The sequence below is a fragment of the Siniperca chuatsi genome, linkage group LG13 (assembly GCF_020085105.1).
Source record: "Siniperca chuatsi isolate FFG_IHB_CAS linkage group LG13, ASM2008510v1, whole genome shotgun sequence".
Taxonomy (NCBI): Eukaryota; Metazoa; Chordata; class Actinopteri; order Centrarchiformes; family Sinipercidae; genus Siniperca; species Siniperca chuatsi.
Genome location: NC_058054.1, coordinates 14,423,973 through 14,439,885, shown reverse-complemented (window position 1 = coordinate 14,439,885; position 15,913 = coordinate 14,423,973). Strand labels below are relative to the sequence as shown.

Genomic DNA, 15,913 nt, shown 5'->3' with positions numbered 1-15,913 from the left:
TTAACCTGAAACTAAAAATAATAGATTTTTAAAAAGTGAACTCTGCATGTGGCACTATAGGTATCATTCAACTTACAGCAACACCTAAAAATAGCCAATACTACAGCTTGTGATCTGAAAACATTTGCCCCCTAGAGGCAGCCAGATTTGTCACAATTTAAATATTCCACAGCTCCTCCTCAGAGTATAACACACGCAGGAAAACTGATTCATGCGTCAACATATTTTTATCCCTTATTGAAACCGCAATCGACACGTCTGGCTGTGTAATTCAAGTTAACTCTGGGTCTTTTGTGTGAGTGTTGCTCGGAAAAGGCATTATGGGAGTGCTATTGCTGGGGCATTACTTTACAGACGAGATTTTTTTTTTTTAAATCCCCCCTAATGGGATGATTTGTGATGTTTTCTTTGTGGGAACATCGAAGTAGGTAATACACAATCTGGCAGATGTACAGAGTAAAAGTTCAGAGCTGTAAGGGAATAGAAAATGTTAACCAGACTCTTATCAGGACAGTCTAATTGGCTTGACTGCACATGGAGAAGCCGCGGACAGACACTCCATTTAGGCCATGAACTTTGCAAACAAGTATCTTATCAAATGATTTGGTCTATAGAGTAAACGCAAGTGGAAAACTACCAGTGAGGAGACATTTTATGGAGAGTCTTGATACCAGCAGAGGGATTGGCTGCAAAATAGTGGCAGAAAATTCCTGATATTTGAAGTGATCCTGCACTTAAATACATTTATTGTCAAATAATAGAAATGAATATGATACTGAAGTGACATTTAAAACTCACATTTGTGCAGTGAGCCACATAAAGGTAACTCTGAATCTGATCTGGAAAAAGTACCCAAAGTTTAAAATCAAGATAAAAGACCCAGAAGACAGCAGCACCTCATCATCGAAACAACACGTAACACGCCTCAGATCGTCATCTTTTTCCTCTGCTGAGGGTGAGTCCACAGCAAAGGAAATAACATCGTCTCCTCGCGCATCACTGCGCCTTCAAAAGTACTTGCTGTGGCAATTGGCGACGGTGGATTTTAAGCCTAAAGGTTAGTAAAGAAATGCCGGCTGAATGTGAGCAAGAAGTGGAAAGAGGAGGCTTAAAATATAAATTACCTTCTCTCCCTTGCTGGATCCCCTGCGGTAGTTTCCTGCACCTGCTGATGAGTTCATGGTCCCATGTAGCAATAGTCTGCAATGCAAAAATATTCACCTGAAGCCGACTGAACATTCAACTTTAATCTCTCTTTCTCTCTCTCTCTCTCTCTCTCACACACACACACACACACACACACACACACACACACGGACGTAAGCACGCACGTACGCGCTCACACAGCCAATAACCACGAGACTATCTGCGCTGAAACCGATATGGCGACATTCGCTCACTGATAACTGCATGCGGTTGAGCTCCAGCTATTCCCGCAACAAGCAAGATGAAACGCCACCCACCTGTAGCAATGCTATTTAAAAGCGTTGTCCAAGGATATATCAAAGCTCTGTATAGTTGCAGCCTGCCTGTGTACGGGCTGTACAGTGTGCGCTTTCTGCCTGCGACAGCCAGTGAGACACATGATCAGCAGAAAGTTTCTTCACAATAACAAGTCACTATCTGATTTGCAGTCAGCAGTTTCTTTTATAGTTTTGTGCAGAGGAGTTGCCTAAAATGAGCAGATCCACGGCCAGTTTGTTGTTCCGAATTAGAATATGCATTTACAAAGAAAAAGCGAAAAAGTAGAAGTGAAGCTGCCGCTTTATCAACAAACTGCATATGCATTTGGAGTGAGAGGCCACTGCAGTCTTCAAAGTGTCCACGTTAAACTGTGCAGTTTGAATCCACTTAGTTGAAAAGCAATCTGTTTTGGCCGCCTCATCTGCACCTTTTTGAAATGTTCACGCCCCATCTAGTATGTCAGAAAATACTGACGATGGGTTGTGGCAAGTTAAAGAGCGCTTTTGTGGGACGCAGGGGCAAATAGATTCAGTTCAGACCAGCATAGCTTCTGCTTATCTGGAGAGGTTTAGACATCTGACTCTGCTCTCACACCTCGTTTGTGAATTGTTTGTGTCTCTGATCCCGTCATGAGCTGGACAACAGCGTAACCCCGTGCGTCTTTTGCCCTCCGCCGCTGTTTCAGGGCGGAAACTTCCGCATCGAGCCAGCAATTAGAAAATTTTAGCGGTGAATGGTGATCGAAGCCGAAACTGTGTCACCCTCTGGCCCCTCAGCGGTTCATATTTTTCCATAGGCCTAATGGGGTATGGGTGCAAAATTGTTCATTACAAAGAGTAAAGTGGGAATTTAGTGAAACCCCAGGGAGCAAAGTGGCGGCGCACTCTGCAAATACAAATGATCCGGGGCTGGGGAGCTTTCTCCAACTTCAGTTGCAGCTAATTAGAGGGAACAAAAGGACAGACTTTTCTTTTGTTAACAAGAAAAATATGATTGATATTTAGTTAAGGATATTTGTGTAAATCCTTTGAGGGGAAGGACTGTTCTTTCCACTTCTGTCTTTCTTTTTTCTTCTGCAGACTTGTCATCTCAAATCATAGATCACACTGAGGTACATGACTGATGACAGACTGTGGCCAGTAAAGACAACCTTCATACTGCTCTCTGTGGAGAATTGGGGAAGTGTTGAGAGAAAAAAATAAAGTCTGTGCTGTAACCCCCAACTTTCTTTCTTTTTATTTTGCCGCATTGCACTGGTGTTGGAGCATAAATAATTGAACAGTAGAAATGTAGTATATAATACCCACAGACACGCAGTTTAGCTATGACAATTCCCCACTGGGCTGCGTTGGCGAAATAGTAACAAGGCAACAAAAAACATATTCATATCTCTTCCCCTTTAAGGCACATAATAAAGAAGAAACAACAAAGCTACACACAATTTGTGCTCTTTGTTGGACATTTATAGTGTGGAGTCCCTTTGAAGGCCCCAATTGCAAATTCATTTAAATTAATATTTGTGCGAAAATAACTAAAAATTTATATCAATGTCATTCTTGTTAGCCTTGTCGGTGCATCACCTTCAGGTGAAGCTTACTTTCTCCCATTTTAGAACTTCAAAAACATTTCATGATGGTTTTGTAACATGCTTTTGTGTATTCCAGAGAGGCAATCATGCATGAGACAGGAGAAAGTATAAAGTAGCGTTTGTGACAGAGGGCTGAGCAGCATGGAGGCATCCTCCATCACAAAGCCATCATTTACAGATCAGCACCATGGACAGCAGCCAGGCAGCTCTGTGGTGGTGTTAATGGAAGAACAGGCAAGGGGCTCTAAAGCCGCAGGAGACCAATTACAGTTGTTATACTGTTGTGGGAATGCTCAAGTGGAGTAGAGGTTTTAGACCAGAAGCTGAGTTACACTGAACCCAAATAAATTGGAAATTGGCCAGATGAAATAGAGTGGGGGAGTATGAATGAGGGAAATCTGCATAACAAATATGCTTTATGGTGCTCCTATCTTTTTGTCTTTCTCTGTCTGTGTTTGTGACCCATGCTTTGTAGTTTCATCACGACACAGACAGACAACCTGAAGTATGAATGAAGCAAAGAAGATATCTTTCAGTGGACTTTCACCAAAGTCTGGTATCACTTTAGTAATCTTGTAGTAAATAATTTGGAAACCTAAAATGCTCAAAAACTAGATTTATAATCCAAGGTTGGAGCAAAAGTTCATCCAGAATTCTTTAACTGAATGATTCTCTCTCTTCTTGACAATTAAGAAGAATTTGCTAAAATCACAAATCAAACCCTTCCTGCAATGGTTTGGTTGTTTATTGGTTTATTTCCATACTTTCTCTGGAAAAAGTATAGGTGGTGACAATAATGGTAATGATCACTGTATCCCCTAAGAAAACTTCATTTATGATTACTGTTCCCTGTGCCATCATGTCAGCTTGATGATTATCTGTACTCATTTATATCTTTATAGCAAGAAATCAGATGACTATTACAAAGTATCAGTGTCAATAAAGCATTTCCTGTCAGATGGTATGTGAGAGCACTGTGAATCCTGTGCTGCATTTTCAGATCTTGTTTCAGTCCCTGTGAACTATAAGGACGTTATTTAGATGAAGGTAAATATGTCCGGGACATTTAAAAAAAAAGAGACACATAGCACAGCAGGAGATAGCTCAGCCTAAGGATTCTTTAAAAAATTAAATAAAATCTGCAGCAGCGATTGCTTTTTATATCTTTGACTGAAGATTTTGGGACTTCAGCCTTTGGAGGAAGCATCCAAAGTTGCTTCATGGATTTGCATATGGCTTATTCATTCCATTACCACCTCTGAAACAGCAATCTAGACGCAGAATAAATCACAGACTTCTTGCTGTAAATCCAATTTTTCTCCCAGTTGGCCTTCCCTTTTCCACATTAGAATATCAACAAAGTTGACCACATGGGCTGTGGGGCGAAAAATAAATCTCTGTTCAGAGCACCACGGATTTAATGGACCTGAGAAACTCAGGGGTTGAAGTGCACGTTTTAGGGAACATTGGTGGCATGTGGAAAGCCAAGCCCTGTAGTGATAATGACCTGAACGATCAGGGGAAGCAGCACTATCAGCTTAAAGATTATGTGTGGGCTGCTGAAGGGCTGACATAAGGTTGGAGTGACATAAGACTGAATACAGACAGCAGCAGCAGCAATTCCCTTGCCCCTGACATTCATTTCCACTCCTCCACTTTTCCTGGAATTACTTAACACAGTTGCCTGCAGAAACATGGGTCATATGGTGCCTCTAAAATACATTTGTAGTGCTTGACAAGGTAAGGAGCACATTAGAGAGCAAGCCACTTTCCAAAAACTGACTTACAGACAAGAGGAACAACTACCAAGCCAAAGGAGCTGTATTACTATAAAAGTTGAAGATTTAACTGTTCAAGTTCATATGCTTTATTTGCAAAAAACACATCAATCAGAAACAAGAACATACATAAAGTACATTAAAGTATAAGGCTGGCAATATTTTTCAACAAATCTCATGAAAAGCCCAAAATCAACAACGTGTCTCAGCCACAAGCACATTTTTTCCTAATGAAGATATAAATCTAGAAAAATAACTCACGAATGTATAGGTTTATTTTACAAAAAAGGCCAAATAATTTCCTGAGACAGCTAGGCACTGTAGTTTTTAGAAAATGTTACTGAAACAGGAGCAAATTGTGTTTTTTTTGGGACTATTTAGGTCTGCGGATTTGGTGTGCTAGTAAGTATTTATGGCAGGAGGATGGTGTATGTGGGATTGACTCAAATACATGTCACCCTGTGCAGCAGTGAGACAATACTTGTCAGTAATGTCAATTCCTTGTTGGTTTTGGTCTTTTTCTGGGATTTAGTGACAATAAGAAAAATATAGAATATCACCAGATTTAACATTTAAACAAATGTTGATTAAGTTCCACATTTTGGGAAATATGCTTATTCGCTTTCTTGAAGAGAATTAGATGGGAATATTGACACCACTCTCATGTCTATTCAGTATGAAGCTACAGCCAGTAGATGGTTAGCTTAGCTTAGCATAAAGACTGGAAATAGAGCAAAATAGCTAATCTGGCTCTGTCTAAAAGTAAAAAAAATAAAAAATACACCTACCAGCACCTCTAAAGCTCACTAATTAACATGTTATATCTCATTTGTTTAATTCGTACACCAAAGTGTAAAAACCAGAAGTTGCAGTTTTACAGGGGGTTATGTACAGGACTATTTCTTGGGAGGGAGCAGTGACTAACTGGAGTCACTGTGAGGTTGCCAGGCAACCAGCTGAGTCTTCAAGAAGTCACTGCTCCTGGCCAAGAAAGCAAATGAGCATTTTTCCCAAAATGTCTGACTATTTCTTCAATTAGTAACAAAGTCATTGACACAATGCTTTCCCTATCCCCTAACACTAACCATTGCAACAAACTCCAACCCTTACCCTAAACCTAATTCTCTCTCTCTCTCTCTCTCTATATATATATATATATATATAAATTGTTGGGATGTAGTCCCTCTCTCTTTTAATCTAACCTTAATTCTAAAATTCTTAACTCTCAGACAGTCCATTGAAAAAATAAGTACCTGCAAAATTGTCCTCACTCCCAAGGTCTAAAACTCAAATCAGTCCTCACAAAGATGGGCAAACAAGTGCGTGCACACACACACCCTTACAAAGACCCACACCACTGCATCAGCTTTCAGGGACAGGTTTCAGACTTCCTGCCACTTTATCTCAGGTTGTGGTCAAGAGCGACTTCCTGTCGGATTGCCTTTCAGCCATGCAGTTCCACACAACTCCTGTTTACCACTCCACTGACATTCATACAGTAATTACAACTGACCCCAACAGGCCAACATCCTCAGAATTTACATAGAAATAGTGTGTACAGACTGCATGCAGGCTGTGTAAGAGGTAGTCCATACATTCGCATATCTCAATATTACATTTGAATTGTGTGTCTTCATCTTTCTCTGGCGGATAGTGAAACCTCTTCTCCTCTAAGCTTCGTTGCAGAGTAGATAGGAAGATTGGCTGTTGGGAGATACAAAGTTTACAAAATTTTAATACAGACAGTCGTCTGTATTAAAATGAGCACTTCTTGTCTCTATTAGAAACAGTCCAGAGTAAGAAAAGCTCACAAAAACAACTCACACCAATTAATGTTTTGTAATGTGGAAGTGTTTCTGTGCCACTGGGGGATATTAGTGATGCTTAATTGCATGCAGTATGGCCATTTGTTGTGAAGCACAGTCAAATTTGTTTATGTGATTTGGTCAGAGCTTTCATGAGTGCCCTGCATGGTAAACATTCATCACGTGATGTGTAATATGATACTCTTACATCAATGTGTGGAATTCCCGACCCAGAGTCAGTGTTGTGGCTGTATTAGAGGGATAAATCATGCCATTAGTGGCCATGCTGTGTCACAACGCCACAAGGAATATGTTGGCCCAGATTCATCTTCAAAATGAGCCAACAATTCAATAACTTCCATGGTCTATGTGCAAACTGTCATATTTTATTATAGAATTTGTCAACAAAAGGATGAGAGGAGACAGATAGTACACAAAATAAGCCTGCAAGAGATTTGATTTGGACAGATTTGTGTGGGCCCACAACATTGTGTTTTGTACTGAAGAGCTAAGCAAACAACATTACGTGCATGCACTCTGAGTAAGTGGCTGTCACGTAAGGTACACGCTGCATGGATAAATCTCTCAATTTTCTCAGCTGAGCAGCATTCCCAGTAATTTGCCAATAGCTTCAATGCCTCTGAAATGTTCTTAATTATAGACGTCAAGAGGTCAAGATGTTCTATCTACACTTCCATCAGATGCAAGCAGAAAGGAAACCACCACTCTGATACTGTTGTTCCATCATATTATTCTGGGACACCCACCTTCATGCATCACCTTGGCAGCCTTATGTGCTTTATGAAGAGGGATTATAAAGGGAAAAGTGAGCCAAATATCTCACGTTGACAGAAATATTCTGCACACACAAAGGTGTACATATTCCAGCTCAAAAACAATTACTCATCATCAAAGCCTTTTGTCTCTGCATGCTTTGTTGTTCTGACAAAGAGAGGGGGGCCATTCATCACTATGAGTACAGGGAGACAGTGTGAATTTTCACTGTACTGTACTTCAGCATATTCAGCCACAGTCAGCGCTGCTGGATCTTTGGCTTTGAGACGGAGGTGGTTTATGATTTATGATTCTTTGGGCTTGGAAAACAAACCTGTCCTGCATGTGTAAATATTTCACTGTGAGAAAAAAAGAGTTGGTGCTCTATAACACTGTTCACTGAGTTAGTTAAACAGGTCAGCAGCCCCACACCACATTTAATATATCAACCACACTCAGTAGGCGAACACGTTTGAAGGGGGTTCTAATAAAGTGGTTCCCAGTCTGGTGGTTGACACCCCGCAAGGGGTTGCAAGATAAATCTGAGGGGTCAGGAAATGTTTACTAGAAAGAGATGAGAAAAAAAGAAAAGTAGAAAAAACATATTTCTGCTACACAAAGTTATAATTATTTTTTACTTTGTCTCTTGTGATTATTGGGTAGTTTTAACTTCTACAGGAATCCACGGTGTTTAAAGGTCAAGTAACGATTAGGAGGAGTTGTGTTTTCATTACCTTAGAATAAGCCGTTTTATCTACATAGGGAGCGGGTCCCCTTCCACTGTCGTGTCTGGATGGTAAGCCTAGATGTGCAAAACTTGTACGTGTTGTTTCTTCATTGTGCGCGTTCCTAAACCTAAGTCTCGCAAGAGTTACCGCAAATCCAGGGTTACCATCTAGACAGGACCCCCTTCCACGTAGGGCGCTATGTTGCGCCTCCATGTTTCTACCGTAGCCCAGAATGGACAAACCAATCACTGGCTCTAGATAGGGCCTTTCGCATTTTTTGCGAGTTTCGCGGCCACCGTAGTTTCTCCGTCACGTTCGGAACGGGAGGGTGAGGCGAGCGGTATTCAAATGGTTGCAAACTGCAATTTCAACGCTAGGTGCCACTAAATCCTACACACTGGATTTTTGAATTTGAAAACAGGGATGGATGGATGTTTCACCTGAATCAGTTGTCTGGGGTTTTGCATATGTCTCAGCCACAGACTGTTTACTCCCTACACTGCTCCTGCACTATTGGCCTGATAATCACTCTGGTTGGCTATAGATTAGAGAAGACCTTTATTGTTTTTTGTCTGAGATTATATTTAACATTTCAAAGAGCCCTGATCTTTATTTCTGACTGCTTTCAGACAGCATGCAGAACATTAGCAGGAGAATCTGAGAAGCCCTGTCTCTTTCTCTGTCTATCTCTTTCTGTCCGTGTGCTACAGCTACAAAACTGTCTTTATCAACACCTTGTTTATCACATCTAACTTTAACTGTCATTCAACACATGGGGTAAATAAGTCAATAAAAACAACAGAAAATAATCACACTTTTTTTTGGTTATCTTAGATAACTTAATTCACAACACCAGGAAAACGCTTTGCCAGGTTTGTGATGTGTGCAGTCTCATCACCTACCTCATCAAACTTTGAAATGATCCCTTGGTAGCTAGCAAAGAGAATTCTGGCAATTCCCCAATGGACTTGGACGCCATAACTTATTCAGCAGCCTCACATTCAGCCCAGCACCTGAATTTGGGGTAGTTCTCACCCATTTCATGTTGGTTCACTGCATCTTTCCCTGGACTGTCAAAGATCCTGTTCTAAAATACATGATAACATGAAGGTCTTCACTGTGGTCCTCCACTGTGGCTGATTTTTGGAACGGTTGTGCAAATATCCTAATTAGTCTCTTTGATAATTCCAGTTTTCTTCAAGGCTGCACATAGATATTAATTTTCAACTAAATAGACAGACACTGATGTATGATTTATATTTCGTATAGCCAGCAGGAACGGTAAAGCAGCATCTGTTCCTTTTCATAAGGATTTCTGAGTTGGGCTGCTGACCTCAGAACCTTCTGCCTGACCAACTTTGAAAGGTAGCTTTGGGTAACACAAACAACAAACACTAAAACAACAGTGACATATAGGAATGTTGCAGAATAGTTGGATGGGAATTCACTAAACCTACTAAATTATTTTTGACCATGCATGAATTTAATGGCATGTGATATTTTTTCAGCTAGATCACAGTAACAGGAAGGATGTGATGTAGAATGGGTTTTTCAACACTTGAGTAACCTAAATACTACATGCAAACTTCATTTCCTATGAGTACACACTTAATTATTGACATATGAACTCTTCATTCTCCTGCCCAGCTGAGATTTAGGACAGATGCATCTACTGATTCAAGAAACTGGCCTATTTTGAAAGGTAGCCTTGTTCCCCTTGGATATAATCCATCTGGACCTTCACATCAGACTGTAAAGGAGAGGCAAAGTTAACAAGATGTAGACTGATGAAAAACACTCATGACCCTAATGGTCCTACAACTGTCAACTTGTCATTGAAAGGTTGGGCTAATTAGTGTGCTCTGACCCACAGTCGAACAGGAACAGGGACGTCTGTAACCAGACAGTTGGTCAAACTGAGCAACAGCATCAAAACTTAATGAAATGCCCTCAAAATGTTTGCCTTACCTCATTTTCTCACCTCAGAAACAGAAACGTTTCAACAACATGCAGGAAGGACAGGGAGTCATGCCAGGGATGGGCGAGGGTCTGTGAGAAACTAAAGTCTGTCACTGATTGGCACACCTTCAACAATAAGAGGAACTATTCACTGAACTTGCTGTAGTGTATGAAAAGACTGAGTGTTAGCATGTTAGCGGCTCTGCAAGGCTATACTTATGGGCACAGTGGTGCTTTGAGCTGAATGCTAATGCTAGCATGCTTACATTCTCTAGACTAGACTACGCTAACATGCTGACTTTTTAAGCAGGTTTTTACAGTATTTACTATCTTAGTTTAGCGTGTAAGCATGCTAACATTTGCTAATTAGCACTAAACACAAAGTACAACTGAGGCTGAATGGAATGCCTTTAGTTTTGCAGGTATTTGGTCATAAACCGAAGTATTTAAAAATATGAAAGGGATCACCAAAATTATTACAATTTGTCCTGAAAGGAACATGAATGTCTGTACCAAATTTTATGGCAATCCATCCAATAGTTCCATTTCACTTGAAAACAAGTCAGGGACCCCCAATTCAGTAGGATTCATCCTTTGGGGACCATGAATGTTTGATGAAATGTTAATCCATCCAATTATTGTTGAGATATTTCAGTCTGGACCAAAGTGGTGACTGACAGACAAACTGATATTGCAATCCCGAGAGTCATGTTGTTAGCCTGGCTAACCTAGAATAAATGCAACCCTGGATATCCTCTGCTAGCCATGGCATGTTGTTCCCCATCCCTGGCCTCCAAGGTGTTGTTACATAGTGCACATCCATAGTAGCATATAGGACTTTGCATTGCTTTATTCATTACTGGTTTCATTCATCTGACTGCAATTAGAACAGCTCTATTGACTACATTCTGTAACCTGGCTGAATGCAGTTAATCAGTTGGGGACTGATATTTTATTACTCAGAACTTTCAGAGTTTATGACAATCTTTAATCCAAATATTCTTTTACAGACAAAAGGAAAATAACAGAATGAAACCAAAGCTGTGTTGGCAATCGCAGATTATTCAAATGTAAAAGGCCATCTTTAAAACGGTGGCTACAGCTCTCAGCAGAGACTTGGTGAACCACTGAAACACAATTTAATTGGCTCTACTGAGGTCTGTGTTAGCCCTGTGGTAGACTGGCAACATGCCCAGGATGTACCCCATTTTCTTGGCCAGTGTGTGCTGGGATAGCTTCCATAAGCAGATGGATGGATAGATACTGAGATCTTCCTGTTTGACTGCTTGTCCTTCCCACAAAATGCTGACCAACAACATTTCCATATTTTCTACACAATACTTAAATCAGAAAACAAGGGATGGCCTTACATACAATTTTTTATGCTGCACTTCAAGGAAATGTATTAGATAAGTCATGTTAACATGTCAGTTATATCAAAGCAGCATGCATACTGATGAGTTTAAATACTAAGTTTTTTCTCTCTCCTCCTCTAATTTGGTTATTAATCTTGTGATTTCTGACATTGTGTCCAGGGTAGAGCAGCAATGAGGAGGAATACGATTGCCTGTAAGTCACTTCGAAAACACTACCCACACTTCGTCATAGCTCATAGCTATGTATAATAAACATCATGACAGCTTGATAACAAACCGTGAGTAACTATATTTCCTGTCTAGTATTCAGTATCAGACTTGCAACAAACTGTCAGATTTCTCCATTAAGCACAAGCTTATTACCAGGATTCATATATCAGCAACGGTCAATTTTAGGATTCATTTACGTCAACAAGCCTTGTGAAATACAGATGAGAAAAAAAATTTAAACAGAAGTGTATGAAAAGCTGAAAGCTAAAGATGTTAAAGCCATTTAAGAATGTACTGAGGTTAACTGTTCAGTCTTTTGTCAAATACTAAAACACATAGATCCCTTTGATTTGTCTGAATTTTGTCTCATTTTACCAGAGTGGGGATTAATCTCTCATTTTGGACTCAAACTCATCTTAAACCCAAGAAAATACACACAAGTTCAAATCATGTTTGATCATTACAATACTCAAATATGTTCTTATTGATCTATACAGATCACCTCCTGATCCTTAAAACCACTATGCTTCCCTTTTTATAAAAAAGAAGTTTGACATTTTGGGAGATACTTGTTCGTTCATTCTTGCCGAGTGCTACAGGAGAAGTGTGATACCACTCACACCTATGCATTCCCTACGGATCTAAAACCAGGAGGCAGTTAGCCTATCTTAAGACTGGAGGCAGAAGGAGACAGCCAGTCTGGTTCTGTCCAAAACTCCCAGCACCTCTGAAGCTCGCTGATTAACATGTTCCATCTAATTTTTTAACCTGTAAGCAAACAAATATAAAGCAGCCAAGTTCTGATTTTAAGGAGAGTTACGAGCTGGATTAAACAAACTATACTTTGGAAAGAGCCAAGCTAGCTGTTTCTCCCTGCTTCTAGTCTTAATGCTAACTTCCTCCCAATTGAATTTCTCAAATGTCATGGACATTTAAACCCAAACCGGTAACAACTAAGCTGAAGAGTGTAAACTCTGTTACTCATGGCGGCCTGGTAGCTCACCTGGTAGAGGACACAACGTATTAAGAGTTCTTACCGCAGCGGCCTGGGTTAGAGTTCCCCTCTCTCTCCCCGGTCATCAAATGACGGAAAAGCTAAAAAAATAAACTCTGCTGTTTCTGGGAATCATAAAACTGTGTTGTAATGGTTTTGTGACAAAAAATGATGACTATATGCTATTAAATGCTGATGCATAAAAATCCTGAGCACAAAGTAGACTTCAGAGAATTTTTGGTTAATAGGATATTGTGCCCCAAACCACCCCCACACTTGATCACCCCCATTCCTCCCCTGTATGTCAATATGCCTGGGATCTCAGAGCAGACGCCCATGTCGATCTTCTGTCACATTCACGCTGGGGCTTGAGGACAGAGTGAGTTCTGGGGTCTCATGGCCCACTACCCTTTCTCCCAGGTTAATATGGGAATTTGAGCCCTATGCAGTCATCTATATTGCTACAGCAGGCTTGACAAATTCCATAAGGCATTATCCGAGTCAGACAACTGATTTATGCAGTAAAGAGGCTGCTTTATGGTGCCATAAGACCAAATTAAATTTTCTGAGATACATGATACAACAAAAGCATTTCACATGGAAGGCTTCTGTTGCAGCTTTTCAATGAACAAATCACTGCAGGAACAGTGACAATGTTGAAGGCTCACATGGGATTGCAACAGCATTGTTTGCCTCCTATTGAAAACTATGTAAAATGGAAAGACAAACTTAAACATGAGGTTAAGTAATCTCTGACTCAAGCCAAATAAGCTTGTTCTCCTTTCCATAGGGTATTCAGAGCAAAAACAGAAGTACCTCACCTTAGCTAATTGCAACACTACCAGGATTACTGTACCCTTCTGTATAGTGCTCTGGGTGTCTAAGGAGTTAGAGTGCAGCAGAGAATGCAGGATATTAGAGAACTTTTAGTGTTGATACTAGTATGAAGTGTAAGACTGTTGTAATTCACCAAGCAGGGAAAACAGGGAATTGGACCCAAAATACAGACACTGAGACAGAGCAGTTCAACAATTTAATGAAAGTACAAGAGCTTACATGGATTTGTCAGGCAGGTAATCCAACAAAGGAAAAACATTTCTGACAGGGAGCAGGCAAAGTCCATGCAAGGTCCAAGAGAAACAGAAGCAACACCAACACACCGGAAAAACAAAGGCCAGGATGCTTGGCAAGTGAACGAAAAAACGAACACAGAACAAAGGCTGCAAACAGACTTAAATACACTCAGGTGAGGGGCGAAAATGCGACACAGGTGAAACTGATCAGGGCAGAGCAAATAATCAAAACTGGTGAGAAACAAAGACAGGAAATACAATTACCAGACACAGGAGGGGAAAAGAGCATTTCAAAATAAAACAGGAAATAACTACGCTACAAGCCTCAAACCATAACAAAGACAGAGCAGAGTGGGATTTAACCTTGGCTTTAATAAAGCCTCTTGGGTGTGCCTGTAAGGGATCCCACTATCTAGCAGAAAGTGGAGAGTAGCTGAATCTGAGAGAAAAGATGACAACATGGAGATGATATGACGGAGAGGAATAATGAAGGCCCCATGTTTAATAGACAAAAACATCTCATTTCACATGCTGGTCAGATGTTTTCATCCTGTCACATCAATCAATGATTGCTCGATGTGGAGTAAATCAGGTGTGGATGAGAGGCTATTTCAGTTTGTACTATTTTTGTATCCTTGCCTTTAAATGAACACCAATGGGGACCAATGTGTTTTTTATCTAAGCTAGTGGCATAAACAACTCATGTGAGGCATAGTGTATTGACCTGTCTGCTCATGCTTGTGTCCTTTTTTGTCTGTGTGCATGTGACTGGGTGCTTTAGTGATTCCCAAGTCCAGCCAGACACACTTTTAATGCCTCCATGTAACTGGATGATGGGTGGTCCACACTGAACTCACTGCTTTGTGTCTGCTCTGGGTCACATCATTGCATAAACATAAGTGGCTGGCTGCAGAGAACTGACAGCATGGTCATGTTTTTTGCACAAACTAGTGAAGCAGAGCCCGTTCCTGATTAGAATCTTTGATGATGCAACTGCTGAGTGCAAATGAAGGTAAGCCAGAGACACACAGCATCACAATCTTTCCTGTTTAATATGCGAAAGTGTTTTAATATTATTTTGACAAATGAGTTGTGATAGCTGGATCATGGGGCTCACACATTTTGCTTCTTCACTTTCTCTTCTTCTCGTCCTCATGAGAGGGGTCTCTCTGTACTGGCCCCTGAGAACTTTACAAGACTTGACTACTGAAAGCTGTTATGAGAAGTTTCTGAAACTTTAAGATCAAGTGATTCCTCTTCATCACTCCGCTTATGCCCTTGTGTTACTCAAGAATGTGTTGTAAACTGCTGCTCCACTCCTTTTCCTCTTTACTCAAGAAAGACACTCTGTCTTGTCAATGCAAACCTGTTAATTTGGTTTTGTCTGGCTCCTTGGATGTGAACAGCTCGGTTTCAGACATCACAGCATGCCAACTGTGTTATGCGCCCCACACTCCTTTCAGCCCCCTCTCTCTTTTTCTATCCTCCTCACTCTCTTAGCTCTTTGGATATATTCCCCTATGATTATAAATAGATTCTAATTAGCTCCTCCAGCCATGGGCAATAGAATTGTTCATCAAGTAGGGACTGCACTCAGAGGCCTTTATACATTAAAGCTTGTGCAAAAGTCAGAAGAATAGCAAATCCCCTCTCTGACTCAATTTAATTTTTTCAGGGATTAATTTTCCTATATTTTATCAGTTCAAAAATAATTCTGCAGTGCAATCAATTTCCTTCATGGGGCAAAAGGACTAAGGTCAACCTAACCGTATGACTCAAAGGTACACAAAATCAGAAGACACTGATGTGGTGCAAAGTACTGAAATACAATACTCACAGCTTTAAAAATAATGCAGTCAGTTATTTTAAAAAAAAATCTAATTTTATATATTTTAGGATTTTAAGGCTGCCTTACCCATCTGAAATGAGGGTCAATACTTGACCTTCAGTCCACCCAGCGTCTCTTCATCAATCGCCTGATAATTAATAGATTGATTCTGACTCGTTTATGTAGCTTACAATGTCTGTACAGTTTAATAATCTGTTCATAACATATAAGCACATGTGGTGCACTTTCTAATTTCACTGAGACATAAAACTTTCCACTTTATTCAAAGCTTGTCAAGACCAAAGACTTGATTTCTGAGATATGGCCAGAAGAAGA

General features: G+C 40.3%; 1 protein-coding gene across 2 annotated transcripts in view; it reads right to left on the bottom strand.

The window, feature by feature from the left end:
* The window catches only part of LOC122887058 (dipeptidyl aminopeptidase-like protein 6), an 82,247-nt gene extending 73,896 nt beyond the window's left edge, over positions 1-8,351 (bottom strand). The window contains exons 1-2 of one of the 2 annotated variants that reach the window (XM_044219895.1): positions 8,144-8,351; positions 1,125-1,200 (exon numbers count right to left, since the gene is read on the bottom strand). In XM_044219895.1, the coding sequence (XP_044075830.1) occupies positions 1,125-1,181 (57 nt within the window). In that variant the 5' untranslated portion in view covers positions 1,182-1,200; positions 8,144-8,351. Of the gene's footprint in view, positions 1-1,124; positions 1,201-1,463; positions 1,483-8,143 lie in introns of those variants that run through there. The other variant, XM_044219896.1, reaches the window with a different exon arrangement.
* Between the last annotated feature and the right edge of the window lie 7,562 nt (positions 8,352-15,913).